General features: G+C 35.1%; 1 protein-coding gene across 2 annotated transcripts in view; it reads right to left on the bottom strand.

Moving 5' to 3' along the window:
• Positions 1-16,097, bottom strand: part of TM9SF2 (transmembrane 9 superfamily member 2) — a 57,977-nt gene that overhangs the window by 30,172 nt on the left and 11,708 nt on the right. For both annotated transcript variants that reach the window (XM_036893660.2, XM_036893661.2), the window contains exons 2-4: positions 14,793-14,860; positions 12,827-12,920; positions 6,058-6,185 (exon numbers count right to left, since the gene is read on the bottom strand). In XM_036893660.2, coding sequence (XP_036749555.1) covers positions 6,058-6,185; positions 12,827-12,920; positions 14,793-14,860 — 290 coding nt within the window. The remainder of the gene's footprint in view (positions 1-6,057; positions 6,186-12,826; positions 12,921-14,792; positions 14,861-16,097) is intronic.

The raw sequence follows: 16,097 nt of genomic DNA, 5'->3' as shown, positions 1-16,097 counted from the left end.
CAAACACAACTTAGAGCTACTGCCCAAATCTGTCATCATTTTGTAAAATTTAAATGTCTGTGAATGCCTTAAGAAGTCAAAATTACAATAAAAGAATTTTGATGAAATGTGGTATTTCTTAAGTAGTAACATGATGCCAGTATCTGATACACACTGTAGTGAAGAAAAATACTCAATGACTTCTTTGAAGTGGTAAACATGTATGTGTATGAAAGGGAGTTTTATAAATCAATTTACTGCAACTGCTAATTCAACAATATCATTATCTAGACACCTAAGTATAATTTACCTTTAGCAGAAAACTCAAAAGCTCTAAAAAGGACAAAGCACTATATCTAGATCTTTAGGACAGTTTATGGCACAGTATAGAAGCAAATGTCTTTTTCTTTTTGTCTAATAACATCTTTTTTTACTAAAGTATCACTGATATACAATCTTATGAAGGTTTCACATGAACAACATTGGGTTTCAACATTCACCCATATTATCAAGTCCTCACCCCTCAATGGCAGTCACTGCTTTTCAGGGCAGTAAGACGCTAGAGTCATTACTTGTCGTCTCCATGCTGCACTGCCTTCCCCGTGACCAACCTATATTGTGATTGTGAATTACAGAGCCCCTTAACCCCCTTTTCCTCCCTCTCCACCTATGCTCCCCAACCCCTTCCCTTTGGTAACCACTAGTCCCTTCTTGGAGTCTGTGAGTCTACTGTTGACAAATGTTTTTTATTATTCAGGTAACTCAATAAAAAAAAAAGAAGGCTATAATTGCAAGATATGGAAAAAAATTCAACTTAAGAGCCAGGTCAAAAAGTGAAAATCAGATTAATACCTACTAAAACTGAGTAAACCCAACTGTGTCTAAAAGAAATGATGCTTTAAGGATAGAGAAACAAATCTTTTGAGTTCTATCGTGAAAAAGAAATTTTAACAAAAAAGGATACAAGCAAAAAACAAAGTTCTGTAATAATGAATAACTACATTAAAGTCCAAGCATGTGGTCCCCTATTCCCAGAGCATACTGTGGGATACAAATTTTTAAAAATTATTACTAAAAATATGCCACCTATATTATAAGAACACTTCAAGGCATGTTGTATTTATTAATTAATGTATGACTAAGGATGTAAACTTGATTCTATATTCATTCAAGGTGAACGTTAATGATCTAATAAAACATGTCACATTTAAATGCTATTTAATAGTACCCAATGTATCAAATTTTAAAATCACATACCCTAGTAAGCTTATGATAACAAGCTAGTCACTCCCATGAAAAGACGACAAAATATTAGAAGTGTGAAATCAATGCTATATAATATAAATTATTCAGATTTTTCTGGAGGCCTATAGATCAGTCACTTGCTCTAATTTTTTTAGAGAATGAAGTTCAATCAATGAAAATATATTAGAAACATTAATTATATCTTTATACTATCACATCAGCAAAGTATTGCATAAAAATTATAATGCTAGTTACAAAATGAGAAATTAAGAGGTAATACAGGTTTTTTAAAAGCAAACACCCTAAATTTATCATTTATATAATGCCTTGACACAATAATCTCTTCCTGGTAATAGGAAGCATTAAAAAATAACAACCTTTGGAAGTAAATGCAAAGACATTTAAAGAATATAATTTTCGATTACTGCCTTGCCAATAAGTTAGGGAATAGTAGTTAATTTATTATTATATATATATTACTTGTCTTCTCCTTTTGTTATATAAAATATATATATATCTCCTTCTACTTTCATTATATATAATATATAAAATATATCTCCTACTTTTACATATAATATCTAATATGTATTATTAAATATATACTATATATATATCTAATTTTGTTATATAGAACAAAAATATTAAAAATCACATTTCAAATCTGACATATGTAAAAAAGTATAAGAAATCTCATAAGGATAAAGGTTAAATGAACGCATTTTTTTTTTTAATCATTAAGCATGCCTTTCCATTCTACCTCCCTAACCTCCATGGACTCCATTTGAAATACTTCACTCAATCAAACTTCATTTATTAATAACCCATTTTCCTGACAAATTAAATTCCCAGAGTTTCTAATCAGAAAGGAATAACCCACGTTGCCACAATACACTTGGAAAATTGTAGCCAAAAGCAAAGAAATTTGGCATTTAAGTTATTCTATGTAGTTGTAACATGAGTAGACTTACAGTATCCTTTAAGATTCTTCAGTTTTGAAAATAGCACATCGTTGCCCTTTGCTAGCTTGGTGGGATCCAGAATCGGAACTCACTAGACCAAAATATCCTCAAAGACCCCTTTCTGTCCAATAAGCTAGAGTCCAGTGGTTTTGTGATACTAAGAAAATTTTAAGTATTCTGATAACTAGCAAAATAATTATGCATTTTAAAATAAAATGTCACAAATTGGAAACAGGCAAGAAGTATAATCACCAAGCACATAGAGTAAAGCTGAAAAGAATTCAACTGTCTGGTGCTACTGTCAAAACACTAATCAAAGTCAAGAATCAAGAAGTAGCTTAGGTTACTGACAGAGTAAGCCAAGGAAGAGTCTCATGTTCTAAAGTCCCTGAAAATAACTAAAAATATTCATCAATTTAGGTAAGAAAATGAACCAGTGTTAATTAACTGACTAGTACCTATAATGAGAATAATGAGTTGGTATATTAACTAATATTCAGTCATTTGAATTATTCAAAAGGTAGTGTGATTAAAATGTCATAGGGAAAAATTTAGTTCATTCAGACAATGGAATGCTATCTATAGACCTATGAAAACAATGAGGTAGATCTAGATCTATGGATGAGCTTTACATGAAAAAATGCCCACATTTTCTTAATGGAAATGAACAAGTTGCAGAATAATGTGTCTAATATTTCAATTTTACTTTATATTTTTACTTCAACTGTAGTATTTTCTTTATGGGAATATAGTTGATATATAATATTATTTTAGTTTCAGATACACAACATGGTGACTTGATAATTATATACATTACTAAATGCTTGCTACTAAGTGGAGTTACCCGTTACCGTACCAAGATAGTATATTGATTACATTCTCTATGTTGTATTTCCATTCCTATGACTAATTTATTTTATAATTTTAAGTTGTATGTCATTATCCCCTTCACCTACTTCATCCATTCCCCAACTCCCTCCTTACAGTAACCAACAGTCTGTTGTCAGCATTTTTGGGTCTACTTGTTTTATTTTAGATTTTACAAATAAGTGAAATCATATGGTATTTGTCTTTCTCTACCTTATTCTTAGCATATCTACCTGCTAGCACCATCCATGCTGTCTCAAATGAGATTTCCTTATTTTTTTATGGCTAAGTAATATTCCATTGTGTATATGTATCCCATCTTCTTTATCCATTCATCTGTCAATGGGCACTTGGGTTGCTTCCGTATCTTGGTGATTATAAGTAATGCTGCAATGAACATAGGTGTGTATATACCTTCTTGAATTAGTGATTTTGTTTTCTTTGGTAAGTTACCAGAAGTGGAATTGCTGGATTGTATATTTCTATTTTCAGGTTTTTGAAAAGCCTTTAGTTTTTGAGGAGCCATATTGACTGGTGTTGAGCTGATAACTCATTGTGATTTTGATTTACATTTGTTTGATGATTAATGATATGGAGTATCCTTTCATGTGTCTGTTGGCAGTTGTGTTATTTTAAACAGGCACACACACTTTTATATACCTAAATATGAATAGAAAATCTGGAAACACATGAGAATAATAGTACTACCTCTGGGGAAGAGAATTAAAGAAGCTGAGAGTGGTAGACGACTCTTAGTTTTCATTTAATATTTTCCTGCACTGCACATTTTTTTTTCTACAGGCATGTATATGTCACTTTATAATTTAGAAAAATGACTATGCTCTCCCCAGAAAGTCTCAGTATAAAGGTAAAAAAGACATTTTATTGCATTCATAATAAAATTCTGTAACAGATCACTGTAAAGGTCTTTCAGAGTCCTAAAGTTTCATGCCATTTTCTGTTAACTCTGCTTTCTATACTTAAAATCAAGTTACACAGTAAAAAGGTTTTTGAAATAAGGACAGAAATATATCCAACTAGTTGTTCAAATAAATTCATAAATGTGAATCAACATTTTCCAAATGTGTAATGAACTGATTTAAGGACTAACAGCCATTGCCTAGAATTATCAGACCATATATTTGTGATATAATATGGCTTAGATTTTTTGTTACTGTATTCAGACTTGAAGTTACAAACTTTTCTGATTCACTAGAAAATCATTATTCACTAGCACTTTTCCAGTTTATTTTTTTAGGCAGAACAGTTTAAATTTGCAACTAATATGCCTATCACAAATTATTTAGTAAATTTTACTATCAAACCCTTACTTTGTAAACTATTTTACATTGTTTCTTCTTATTATTAAGCATCTTGATATCAAAACAGTGCCTATGTTAACTGCATCACAAAGTAGTTAAAATATTTGTATGTAGTCTACTGTGAGGAAGCTACTGAAAAGAAGAGCTGCTTCTGTTACCTTAAGAAGCAAGACTAAAACAGTATTCTGGGAACAGAGGGTGGAAGACATAGCTAAAAATCACTGTAGTAACTGAGAGTTATTCCTGCATTCAGTCAACAATGAGCAGCTGTTAGAGTAAATGGAGGTGGATGGGGCTAATATGAAAATATAAGAACTGAGCCTTAAATATGATTTTGAAGGCTATAAAGAACAATCTGAAGCAAAGAGAGAAACCAAAGGAAATTTCAACTACCTACAAATAAGCAAATGCACCCTGTTAACAATTTCAATAATTAAGTCGTATTCTCACAGTAACTTAGAAAAAAGCTCTTGGCTTACCAGAAATCAAAGAAATGAGGAGATGGGGGAGACTTTCAAGCTCCTGTTTGCACTGAGGGTCAGATGAGAAAGACACTGACAAAAGTGTAATGGGCAAGTTTCCTTCCTTCTCTTAACAAAGCCCCAGTAATGAGAAACTGTGGTTCAGTGGTACGTTACCCAGGCTTCTATTCGCTTCAGACGTACACTACCCCAGTCTGGTCAGAGTGAATCCCCCCAGCCACAGACTAGTTCATGGATGGGCATGTGGCCCAAGGTTACCCCTCCCTAGGACTTTTTTGTTCTGTATGTATGGAGGGGAGAAGGGAGGGGAGCTAAGGAAGCAAAAGGGAGTAAGAGGCCCCAACCACAGTATTTAAGCCATAGGATGTGGTAATTCATGTCCAAACTGAGAGCAATGGTTCCTAACCTCCCGGGGTGTAACAAATGGGTCAAGGTTTGAGATACCGATAGGATAAACATTCAAGAGAAGTACATGAAAATAGTTTTCTATTCACTACCTCTAGCACCTTATACTTTTTAGAAGAGGCCAAACATATGTAAACTATGATGACATGTAGAATATAGGCATTTGTCAGCAAAATCATCTGGAGGAATAACAATGATTATCTTTGAAAAGCTGGGTTTTCAGGCCCTTTTTCTTATATGTTTGAATATTGTATAATAAGTAAATAATCCTTTGGAAGCAAAAACAGTTTTAAATGCTTCTGATTACAACACAAACTAGTAAGGACTTGGTTAATATTACATCATGCTTACAAAATAAAAACCAGGTTATGCAAAATGTGTTTTATTTGAAGTAGATGTTATTCATCTGACAAAAGTTATTTTCTCTATTGTCTTTTTCATGGTCTAAAAGGATAAAATAACAGTTTTCTAGAAAACTGACCCAGGTCCTTTCCCAAAGCATAAATATGCCCTTGTTAACTGTGTATGAATAAAAGAAGTGCTCTAGATAACAGACCTATGAACCAAAAGTAGTACCAGATTATTACAGTAATCTAAACACAGTTAAATGATATTTCAAGCTGTAAACCTTAGGAATCTTCTGCCAAGTAAGTCATTGCTTCATCTTCTTACTATTAACAAAAAAAAGAAATTAACTTGCTACATTTTATAGAGTCAGTGAAATAATTTATACATGCAATGAAAAAGAGATTTCACCTTGTAAATGAAAGCCAAAAATCCAAAATCTCCATGTCTTACCAGTGATGTTGATAATTCAGTAACATGCTTTTTTTCAAGAATTCTAATTTTTGTTTGTCTTCTGCTTTCTCTGTGTGGTATGTTTTTGTACAGACAAGCTTACAGGTCTCCTTCTTATTAAATGTAAACTGTATTAAAATAAAGTAGAAAACAAATTAAGAAAAAATATCTAGACCCTTCAACCCTATGCCGTAAACAGTAAAAGTACTAGTCTCATTAAATTACTGAAGTGCACTAATATTAACAAGCATTTTTAAATTTCTTATAAACTCAGATTTATTTTCAATTTTACACTGTTCCTCTAAAAACTTAAGTCATTAACTTTTCTTTTGATAAGTAACCTGTTTAAATCAAATGCACAAGTAGAACAAAATGGAACATCAGTCTTTCCATAGTAATGTCCCTGATTATGTTTTAGAAATTACAGAGTTGAAGGCTTTCTAGTAATAGGCAGGCATGTTTTTGTGTCCATATATTAATCTGATGGATGTTTGGTAAGTGCCTGTATGCGCCAGGGGACAGATTCAGCAGTGAGTAACACTAACTGGTGACATAAGACAATGTAAAAATTGGATGTCTAAAGCTGGAGCAAACATATTCTTTTTACTCACATCTGAAAAGATTGTCAATTTTCAGGATCTTACTTAATAATGAAGTTGAAAAAAATCATAACACTTAAACAAAAATTCTTCATTTTTAAACCAAAATTTAAAAATTAAGGACTTCTCCAATTCTGGATTCTAGGACTTGACATTCACAATGTATTATAAAATGTAGGTTTCCCTTATCAGGACCCATTTATGTCTTAATTTTGAAAACGTATTTCCCAGTTTTCTGAAGGCTGTAATTTACTAAACTATATACAGTTCATAATTGTATACCTTTTAACGAATTTAAGCTTTATTATAGGTGATTAAAAAAAACTTACATATGTTTCATTTATAAGTAGTCCACGCTCTGTACATTATTTACTAAAACCCCTAAACCAGCTTTTGGGCATCAGCTGACAAGAATGCCTCAAGTGTAGCCCACTGCTGCAACCTGTCAGCCAACAGTTTCATTTTGGCTGCATTGCTACTTCTTTAAATATAGCAAAATTTGCACAAATTGTTTAATATTTTTAACTTAAGGTTCCTTTTTAAAAAGTAGAAAATGAAAAAACCGAAGTACCCATACTAAGGAATCAGAGGGATAGGTGTCAAACTTAAATTAAGTAGCAACAGACATTAGTTACACCAAAATGGCATATCTTATACCTTAATCCAATGCTTACTGGATTTAAGCAAGTCACTGTATATTCAACTGTGAATAAAAACAGCAAAACTCAATATGATGTTTAATCAAAATAATAGACACCTTTTTATTATCTCATATAATCCTCTCAACAACCCCAGGAGGTAGTCACCTTTACTGAACTCTCATCTTCCTGAACTATTAACACCAAGTATCCCAAGGCTCGGTTCTTGGAATTCTTCTCTTCTTTATCTACACCCACTCCCTTTGGGATTTCATCATTCCTGACTTTAAATACCATTTATGCACTATGATTCTCAAATACATGTATCTAGGCTGAGCCCCTCCTTCAAACTCCAGATACACATACTCAACTGTTTATTCACCACCTCTACCTGGATGCCTAATAAATACCTCATACCATATCCAAAACTCACTCTTTCCAATTCCCCCCATACCTATTCTTTTTTTTTAGATAATTATTTTTTATTGAAGGGTAATTGACACACAGTATTAGTTTCAGGTGTACAACACAGTGATTCAACATTTATATACATGATAATTCTAGGTACGAGCTATCACCATACCAAGTTGTTACAATATTTTGACTATATTCCTTATGCTATACATTACATCCTGGTTACTTATTTATTTTACAACTGGAAGTGTATATATATATATATATAGTTTTTTTTTTGTGAGGGCATCTCTCATATTTATTGATCAAATGGTTAACAACAATAAAATTCTGTATAGGGGGGTCAATGCTCAATGCACAATCATTAATCCACCCCAAGCCTAATTTTCGTCAGTCTCCAATCTTCTGAAGCATAACGAACAAGTTCTTACATGGGAACAAATTCTTACATAGTGAATAAGTTACATGGTGAACATTACAAGGGCAGTCATCACAGAAGCTTTCGGTTTTGCTTATGCATTATGAACTATAAACAGTTCAAATATGAATACTCATTTGATTTTTATACTTGATTTATATGTGGATACATTTCTCTGTTATTATTAATAAAATGCTGAAGTGGTAGGTAGATACAAGATAAAGGTAGAAAACATAGTTTAGTGTTGTCAGAGAGCAAATGTAGATGATCAGGTGTGTGCCTATAGACTATGTGTTAATCCAAGCTACACAAGGGCCATAAAACATCCACGTATGCAGAAGATTTCTCTCAGAACGGGGGGGGGGGGGAGGGGGGGGTTTCTAAGCCTCACCTCTATTGATCCCCATTTTCTCACCAGATGGCCCCTGCGACTGTGCCTGTCTTAGGTTGTTCCTCCCTTGAGGAATCTTACCCGTCTCTGGCTAACCAGTCATCTTCCAGGGCCATACAGGGAAATGTTAAGTTCCCCCATACCTATTCTTCCCAGAGACTTACCCATCTTAAAAAACAGCAACTCCACAACCCACATCCCATCCCTCAGCAAATTTCGTTGGCTCCATCTTCCAAATACAGCCAGTTTCTAAGATTCTGACCACTTTACAACACTGCTCCTCTACCCATGGAGCCTGAGCTACTGTCAGGTCACACAATCTCAATGATTGCAAGAGCCTCCAAACAGGTTTCCTGGCTTCTCTCCTTGCTCTCCAGAGGCTTATCTTGAGCACAGCAGCCCTGGTCACCCTATCAAAACCCTGCAATGTGAACCATCTTGCTGAGGTGTATTAGCTGAACTACTTTATGTTGCCATGGAGTCCCATTCCTTCTTCTTCTTTTTTTTTTTTGATGTATAAAGAGAATCCTTTATTATAAGCAAGCAAAGCTGATAAAATTTTAAAAACATTCCTTTTAAACAAAATTAAATATGGCTTCCCAAGATAACTAAAAGAACACTATTTGGCCAATAGTTAAACTCTCCCTTCAAATATCAGCACGACATATATATCCTTCAACCTGGTAACCTTTTAAAGAATGTTTCATTTTTCCTAAAAACATATTACATGAATCACAATTTGTTTAAATTATTCTGATATTACATTTAAATACCATTAGAATGCACCTTTGATCACTGATGAAATTTCCATTTCAACTCAATGAAACATATCTATATATTTACATATATAATATGTAAAAAACAGTGCTGAATTCTCCTTTCCAAGAAGTTGAAACCATAGTAGTTGGGAAGGTTTTAGCTCTTTTTGCAACCACACCTTCCCAGACTCAGTGAGTTCTACTCCGACCAATTTAACCAGCAAAACACCACACGTCTCTTTTCTCCAATCAGATATAATAGGTAAAGTAATAGGAATATGTTCAATTTCTAAACCATTCTCAGTTATTCGGTGTACTCGTCCACGAAGTTTAACACTCCTCCTTACAAATTCTAGTGGAATATCTGAAGAACTCGTACATTTTTGTCTGGTCACCTAAGACGTCCCTCCCTTGCTCCAACTCCAGTGGCCTCTCACTTCCCTTAAAAACTAAAAAAACTCCCCCCGGGCTACAGGACCTGCGCGCCCTTCCTTCCACACTGCCTAGGGACCTGCGGGCGCCCGCGGCCAGCAGCCCTCAGGCCGAGCCGCCGCCTCCATGGCCCGCGGGCCGCGACCCCGCCGCTGGCACACGCGCTCCCCGGCCTCCTGCCCGGCTCGCGCTGCGAGGCCCAGCGCCCACCACTGCCCGGCCGGCGGGTCGGCAGTACCCGGACGAGACGGCGGTGGTCGTCGGCCCACTGCGAGATCCGCGCCACTGCGCTGGGCGCCGCACGGTCCCGGTCCCGGTCCGGCAGTGGCGAGGCGGGGGCCGCGGGCCGCCCCGCATGTTCCTGGCTTCCGAGTCCCATTCCTTCGTCTCATTTCCTCCTATTCTCTAGCTGCTCACCTGCTCAAGTTGGGCACCAACATTTTCTGTGCCTTGAACACACCAGGCAAGCTCACATCTTGGGACATTTGCATTTGCTGCTCTCCTCACCCAGGACATTCCTCCCCTATATTCACATGGCTCACTCCCTTACTGCTTCACCAGGTATTTTGCTCAAATGTCACCTTCTCAGTGAGACTTTCTCTGGCCTACTTAAAATTGCGATTTCCCATACACCTTTTCTGATTTATTTTTGATTCTTCTTTCACCAGCAACTGATACACTATACATTCCGGTAATTCATTTTGTTTCCTTCTTCTCTTCACAACATAAGATCCACAGAGGCAGAGATTTCTGTCTGGTTCACTGCTGTATCCCATATCTGCCATTGAGCCTGGCACATGAAAGGCATTCAACAAACGTGTTAACTAAGTGAGGGAATGAATGTGAGCAGTTAGACTTGGGAGAGATTTTATAACCCTGTGAAATGTGGCTCCAGCTTCACACAACACATATATTGTCTGTTCTGAGCACACCGCTGTTTTCCTGACCTCAAAGAAGTCATAGATAAAAGATGGCAAAGCAGATTTGGGGTCTTGTTTTTTTGCTGATTGTTACTATTGGTTTTCCTGCAGATCTAAAATAAGGCAAAAGTCTTTAAAAATAAAGGACAAAACTAATAATGAATCAATACTGAAAAATATGGGTCAATATATTTATGGTTGGCTTGGGAAAAAAATCTGATTTCCCTAGCCTTGGTCTTAAGAAATGCCTCCTCTGTCTCTCTAGGCATGGGGCTTAAACAACTTGTTTTAGCACAAATCTCAATGCTAAAAATTTTTAAGTAACTTGGGGGAAATGTTAAGTACACATTTTTCTCCATTTTAAAGCACTCCTCCTGTTCTCTTTTACCTCAATGCCAGGACAAAATTAAATCTGAAAAGCATTAGGCCTAAAAGAAGGGTCCTTTGCATAAGCAAGGCGTATCTTTACACGTAAACAAATGTACCCTGAATGGGATAAGGAAGTAATTTGCCTTTAAAGTCTACCCCAAAGGGATAAAACTTCTCCATGGGTTTGAATATTTTGCTGGCTTTACTGTTATCTGTTATAGACTGTTCACCGCTAGAGACTCCTGTTGTTCCCCAAGTTCACTGAAGTGTTACCAATGCTCTTTTCTTCCACATTTCTCAAGGCCAAGGAATACATAAACAGAAAGATGGGGTATTTTAAGTTCATTGCACAATTTAATAAGTATGCCTAAAAATCACCCTCTGCTATAAAAAGAATGCAATTAACATCCAAAATAATCTTTCAAAGTATCACATATTTTGATACACAATATGTCTGCCCTGCTCAATACCACCCATGTCCATACATTTTGAGTTCCTTCTTCCCCAGTGACTTAACCCCAAGTATCTTCAAATCTGTCTTTGAAAAATTAAAAACTCACTGGCATCTTTAGGGTTGAAAGTTGTTAGGGTACTTTAAGAAGACATACTTGTGGTTGAAAACTATAAACTTGTGATGGATTAAGCTTGCACAATTATGTGTCCTTTCCCCCAGGGCTTCACAGTGTTGGTACAGTGCTGGAAGGAGTGAGATGGTAGGTGGGACAATCTGGGCTTGGGGAGTTGCTTGAAAGATGCTCAATGTAGTAATGTGTCAAGGGAGATAGGTGGCGGTGCTTAGTGAGCAGGCAGGGAAGACGGCTAATGATGGGATTCAAGCCACAGAAGAGATGGATGTGATGCCAAGAGAGGGATTAGGATGGGACTAAAAATGAGATCAAGCTACAATCATTAAAATGAATGTGCTCATGTGGACCGACGTCCAAGATAGAGAGTTAAAGACAAAATGCACAGTGTAGAATAATATGTTAAAACATAAAAAAGTAAATGTAATCATATTTATATATACTTTTAAGTGCATGGGAAATCTCAGCCAAGATTAACAAGGAACTATGATATGGAACTGGAGGAAAGAGAGACTTACATTCTCCTGTACCATTTAATTTTTTTACATAGTGATACATTATTATTATAAATTAGTTTAATTTTTCTAAAAGATAGATACCATTATTCTTTATGCATCAGGAGAGCAGATATAAAATGAACATGGAACTGTCAATGGAGAAGGATAATAGGTTTAAAAGATAAATAGATTTAAAATGTAGAATAAAATTGATGATAAAGTACTTACACTGAAGAGAAGAATATCTTTTATTGTACTTAGTTTGGTTTAACTAATATCCCAAAGATGTATCAAAGATGTTCCAAATATAGTTTCACTGCTCAAAACAGAAATGTTAGCTTCCCAAAAACCCAATGGAGAAGCCCAAGTAGTGCTGTATTTGCTAACAGAGAAAATCTATGGATTCTGCTCCCAAAGACATAGAGGGAGCTATGGAGTAGTTGGGGCAACTTTTCATGACAGATGGCTAGGCCCCAGGTCCCTCTGTAAGGTGCAGCTGGGGTCTGAGTATTGTCCTGTAAACCACCACGTTCTCATTTATAATACTGGTTGTGTCTATTAAATTTATCCATAACATATTGTGAAAGGGGAAGGATCCTTCTAAACTGTCACTTTAAGAAATTATTCCTGGATGCTAAATAAAAATGAATTGCTCTCTAGCTATGAGAGTTACGTCAGGCTTTTCTGTAAGAGGGGGAAAAAAAAAAGAGATGCAACTAAATAACTTTTTTATAACATTAAATACAAACCTTATATGGCGAGGGTTCAATTCTTTCCCCAAATAAAACCTGACCAAGATTTTCAGATGGGCGTTTTCCTTCTGATGCTTGGCAAAAATCAAACCTAGGGAAAAGAGTATTTTAGCTTTTAAACATAAAAGGAAACAATGCATATCAAACCCCTCACCAATCTAGAGCACTAGTAGCAGATCCAGCAGATGATCACTCCAGCAGCTCTAGTAGATGAGTAAGAAGTACGGTCATACTCTATGTTCCGTGTACCACATTCCCCCAAAAACCAAACAAAAAGCCAAACACTGGAAAATTATGTCTTAGAATGCTTCCACTGCTAGTGAATATTTTTACTGAAATTTAAAATACAAATTTTTTAAACTGACACACTTTAATTTGTTTTTGTTAATTCCAGTGATAAAATTATTTACATCCGTCCTTGTCAAGTGAATTTTGCATAGCTTATCTCCTTTTGTTCCAACTTTTTAATGCAAGCCTTTATTTAATGATGACATTTTAGGAAGATGTGTCATATTTCCCATGATTTCCACCTCATCCTGACATACTGGCTCACACAGCCCAGTATGGGAATCGTGGCTAGATAGACCCTCTAAATACAGGGAGTTGTGGAGAAACCATAATCTGTTGGCTGCAGGCTTCTCTCTGTGAATTCCTTTGTATTACTAACCAGATTTTTTAAGTTTTCTTTAAATATTACAGTCTAATTTCAGCTTTGCTACAAAAAATTGAAGGACAGTTTCAGTGTTTCCCTGGAATAACATGGGAGTACTTGAGACCCATACAGTGATGCCCATACAGATTAGGTTCCTGAGAGGAAGATAAATCTCGGGTGATCAAACATGGGCTGGGAAGCACCCAGGTGAAGATTCTCCATGTACTTTAAGAAATTGTGACTTAATTATAGTTAAGGATGTAAGAGATCCACTAAGTTTCCCAGGAATACGCACCAAGATCTAAGGAGAGATGTCTGTTTATTTAACAAAAGCTAGAAAAAGCATTTCAGACTCTAACAATTACATAAATTGTGGTCCATTCATTCATGAATTTTGTGCTCTCTTCTTACACACATTTGGCCACATGGACTGTGTAATATAGTGTCTTACTTTTGTGTGTGCTTTTTTCTATAGTAAACACATACTTTCTTTCAAACTCTTTTTAGATACCAGAGAAATTTAGAAGCCATCTAAAATTTAGGAACTACATTTTACAATTAACATGATATACAGTGGTTAAATTAATAAAGGATACTTATGCAGCATTTTTGTACTATCAAAAAATGAAAATAATTAAATGTTCATAAATAGGGCATTAATGAAACAAATCATATATGGACTCAGTACAATCTCTACAGAAGACCAAGGTAGCTGTGAATTAACATGGAAAGAGGCCTTCAATAGGCTGAGTGAGAAAAACAAGGTACAAAACCAAATATGAACCTACCTTTGTTTAAAACAAAAATGTATAAATGTGATTATATATATTAGACTATGCAGACAATAAAGCAATTATTTCTGGGGACTGATTATGTGGGACATAAGGATTTTGTCTAAAGTGTGTGGGGTTTTTACAATTAAGAAATGTAAAGAAAATAAAATGGCTTTTTGTTCAGTCAGTAAAAAAGGAATTGTTTTCATTGGTGCTTCTGTTGTATTGCAAAGGGACATAAGAAGATCACTTTCATATTTTAACCCTACATTGGAAATGAAGAATACCCATTAAAAAGAGTTTTCAAGCCTGTACATTTTTAAAATGCATAAAAATTTATCCACAACTAATGCATGTATGTGAATGTGAACACACTGAGGGGAAGAAAAGTGATCATTAAGAGGAACAAATCATGACCCTGAGGGCATAAATGTGAAAAAAAAAGCCATCCACAACTATAGAGAAAATTAAGTTCAAAATGTACAAAATTCAGATGAGCCACATAAAACTTTTTATCAAGCTAAGCGGAAAAACTTACGCTGTATATTCGTAAGGAAGAACGGATTCCACTGAGTCAAGCCTATTGACAAACAGTTCTATTTCAGCCTGAAAATGAGGAAATAAAGAATTAGAATATAAGCAACTGGAGATCAAAACTTAAGTCATGCTTAGAAATGAAAAAGAATTTAACATGTTTGAAATGTGAAATTTTGATATTCAACCCATTTTAAACAATTCTCTTTTTAATCTATTTACTAAGTGGATTTCTATGCATTTAAATTTCACCAAAGTAAATTTTGGAATTGTAGATGTGTCCAATATTTTCTAAATGCTTTTTAAGTTCTAAAATTTCTAAAACTTAAGATATTTTAACTAAATCATTCATCACATCAATATAGATGCTATGTTTAAAAAATCTGGTTTTCAAATTTAATACTTCACTCTGTAGCACAAAAATGACTTTAAATGACTTTAAAACATTGCCACAGAAATCAAGAAATGCTGCCAAGTGGGTAAGAAATTTCTAGATCAACTACACTAAAATTATAATCCCTATTAGGCAGGCATGAGATGGACAATGACAGCATGGTCTAACTATGAAAGACTGCTTTGATCAATTTTAGATAGAACATGAACTACAAAGTGAAGTCAAGAAATTCACAACGGCCAGATCAAGCTCAACAATGGGAAAGGGGGAGAAATGCTGTATCAATTTCCTAGAAATATAGGCTAATTTAAAACCACCTCTTCCTACTGAAGCTCCCAAAATTTCACCAAGGTATACTGCAAGTTCAATACAGGTCATTGCTATTCACGACAGAATTATTTAGTTGAAGAAGCCAGTAATTTGTGCACTGAAGTACTTTGGTGCTAACGAAAAACAATTAAATAGGGGCTGTTTACCTGGGACACGTATTTTTATGAGGCTACCTGGAATGGCATAAAGCCACATATTTCATTTTGATATTCACTAGTGCTGTCAGCAATCCTCTGTACGTTATTTCAAAAGCAAGACAAGATATTTGATGTACAACAAACTAATAATACACTGGCATTGGGAAAGCAGCAAAACCCAGTGGGTAAGAGTACAAACTCTGGCTGGTTCGCCTGGGTTCAAACTGCAGTTGCCATCACTATTTGGTCAAGTTATTTAACTTCTCAGCTTCCTTACTGTGCTTCAGTTTCTTTATTTGCAAAGTGGGGATAACAGTATTTACCTCACAGAGTGAGGGTTAAATGAATTAACTTTTCTAAAGTACTTCAAACAGTGCCATAAACAGGACTATACATTAAATAAAGTAAAATAAATTTAATGATATTTGAAATAGGAAACAACTCTCTG

This window comes from Manis pentadactyla, chromosome 17 (genome assembly GCF_030020395.1).
Source record: "Manis pentadactyla isolate mManPen7 chromosome 17, mManPen7.hap1, whole genome shotgun sequence".
Classification (NCBI taxonomy): domain Eukaryota; kingdom Metazoa; phylum Chordata; class Mammalia; order Pholidota; family Manidae; genus Manis; species Manis pentadactyla.
The sequence above is the reverse complement of the archived record's forward strand: the minus strand, read 5'-3'. Positions and strand labels throughout refer to the sequence as shown.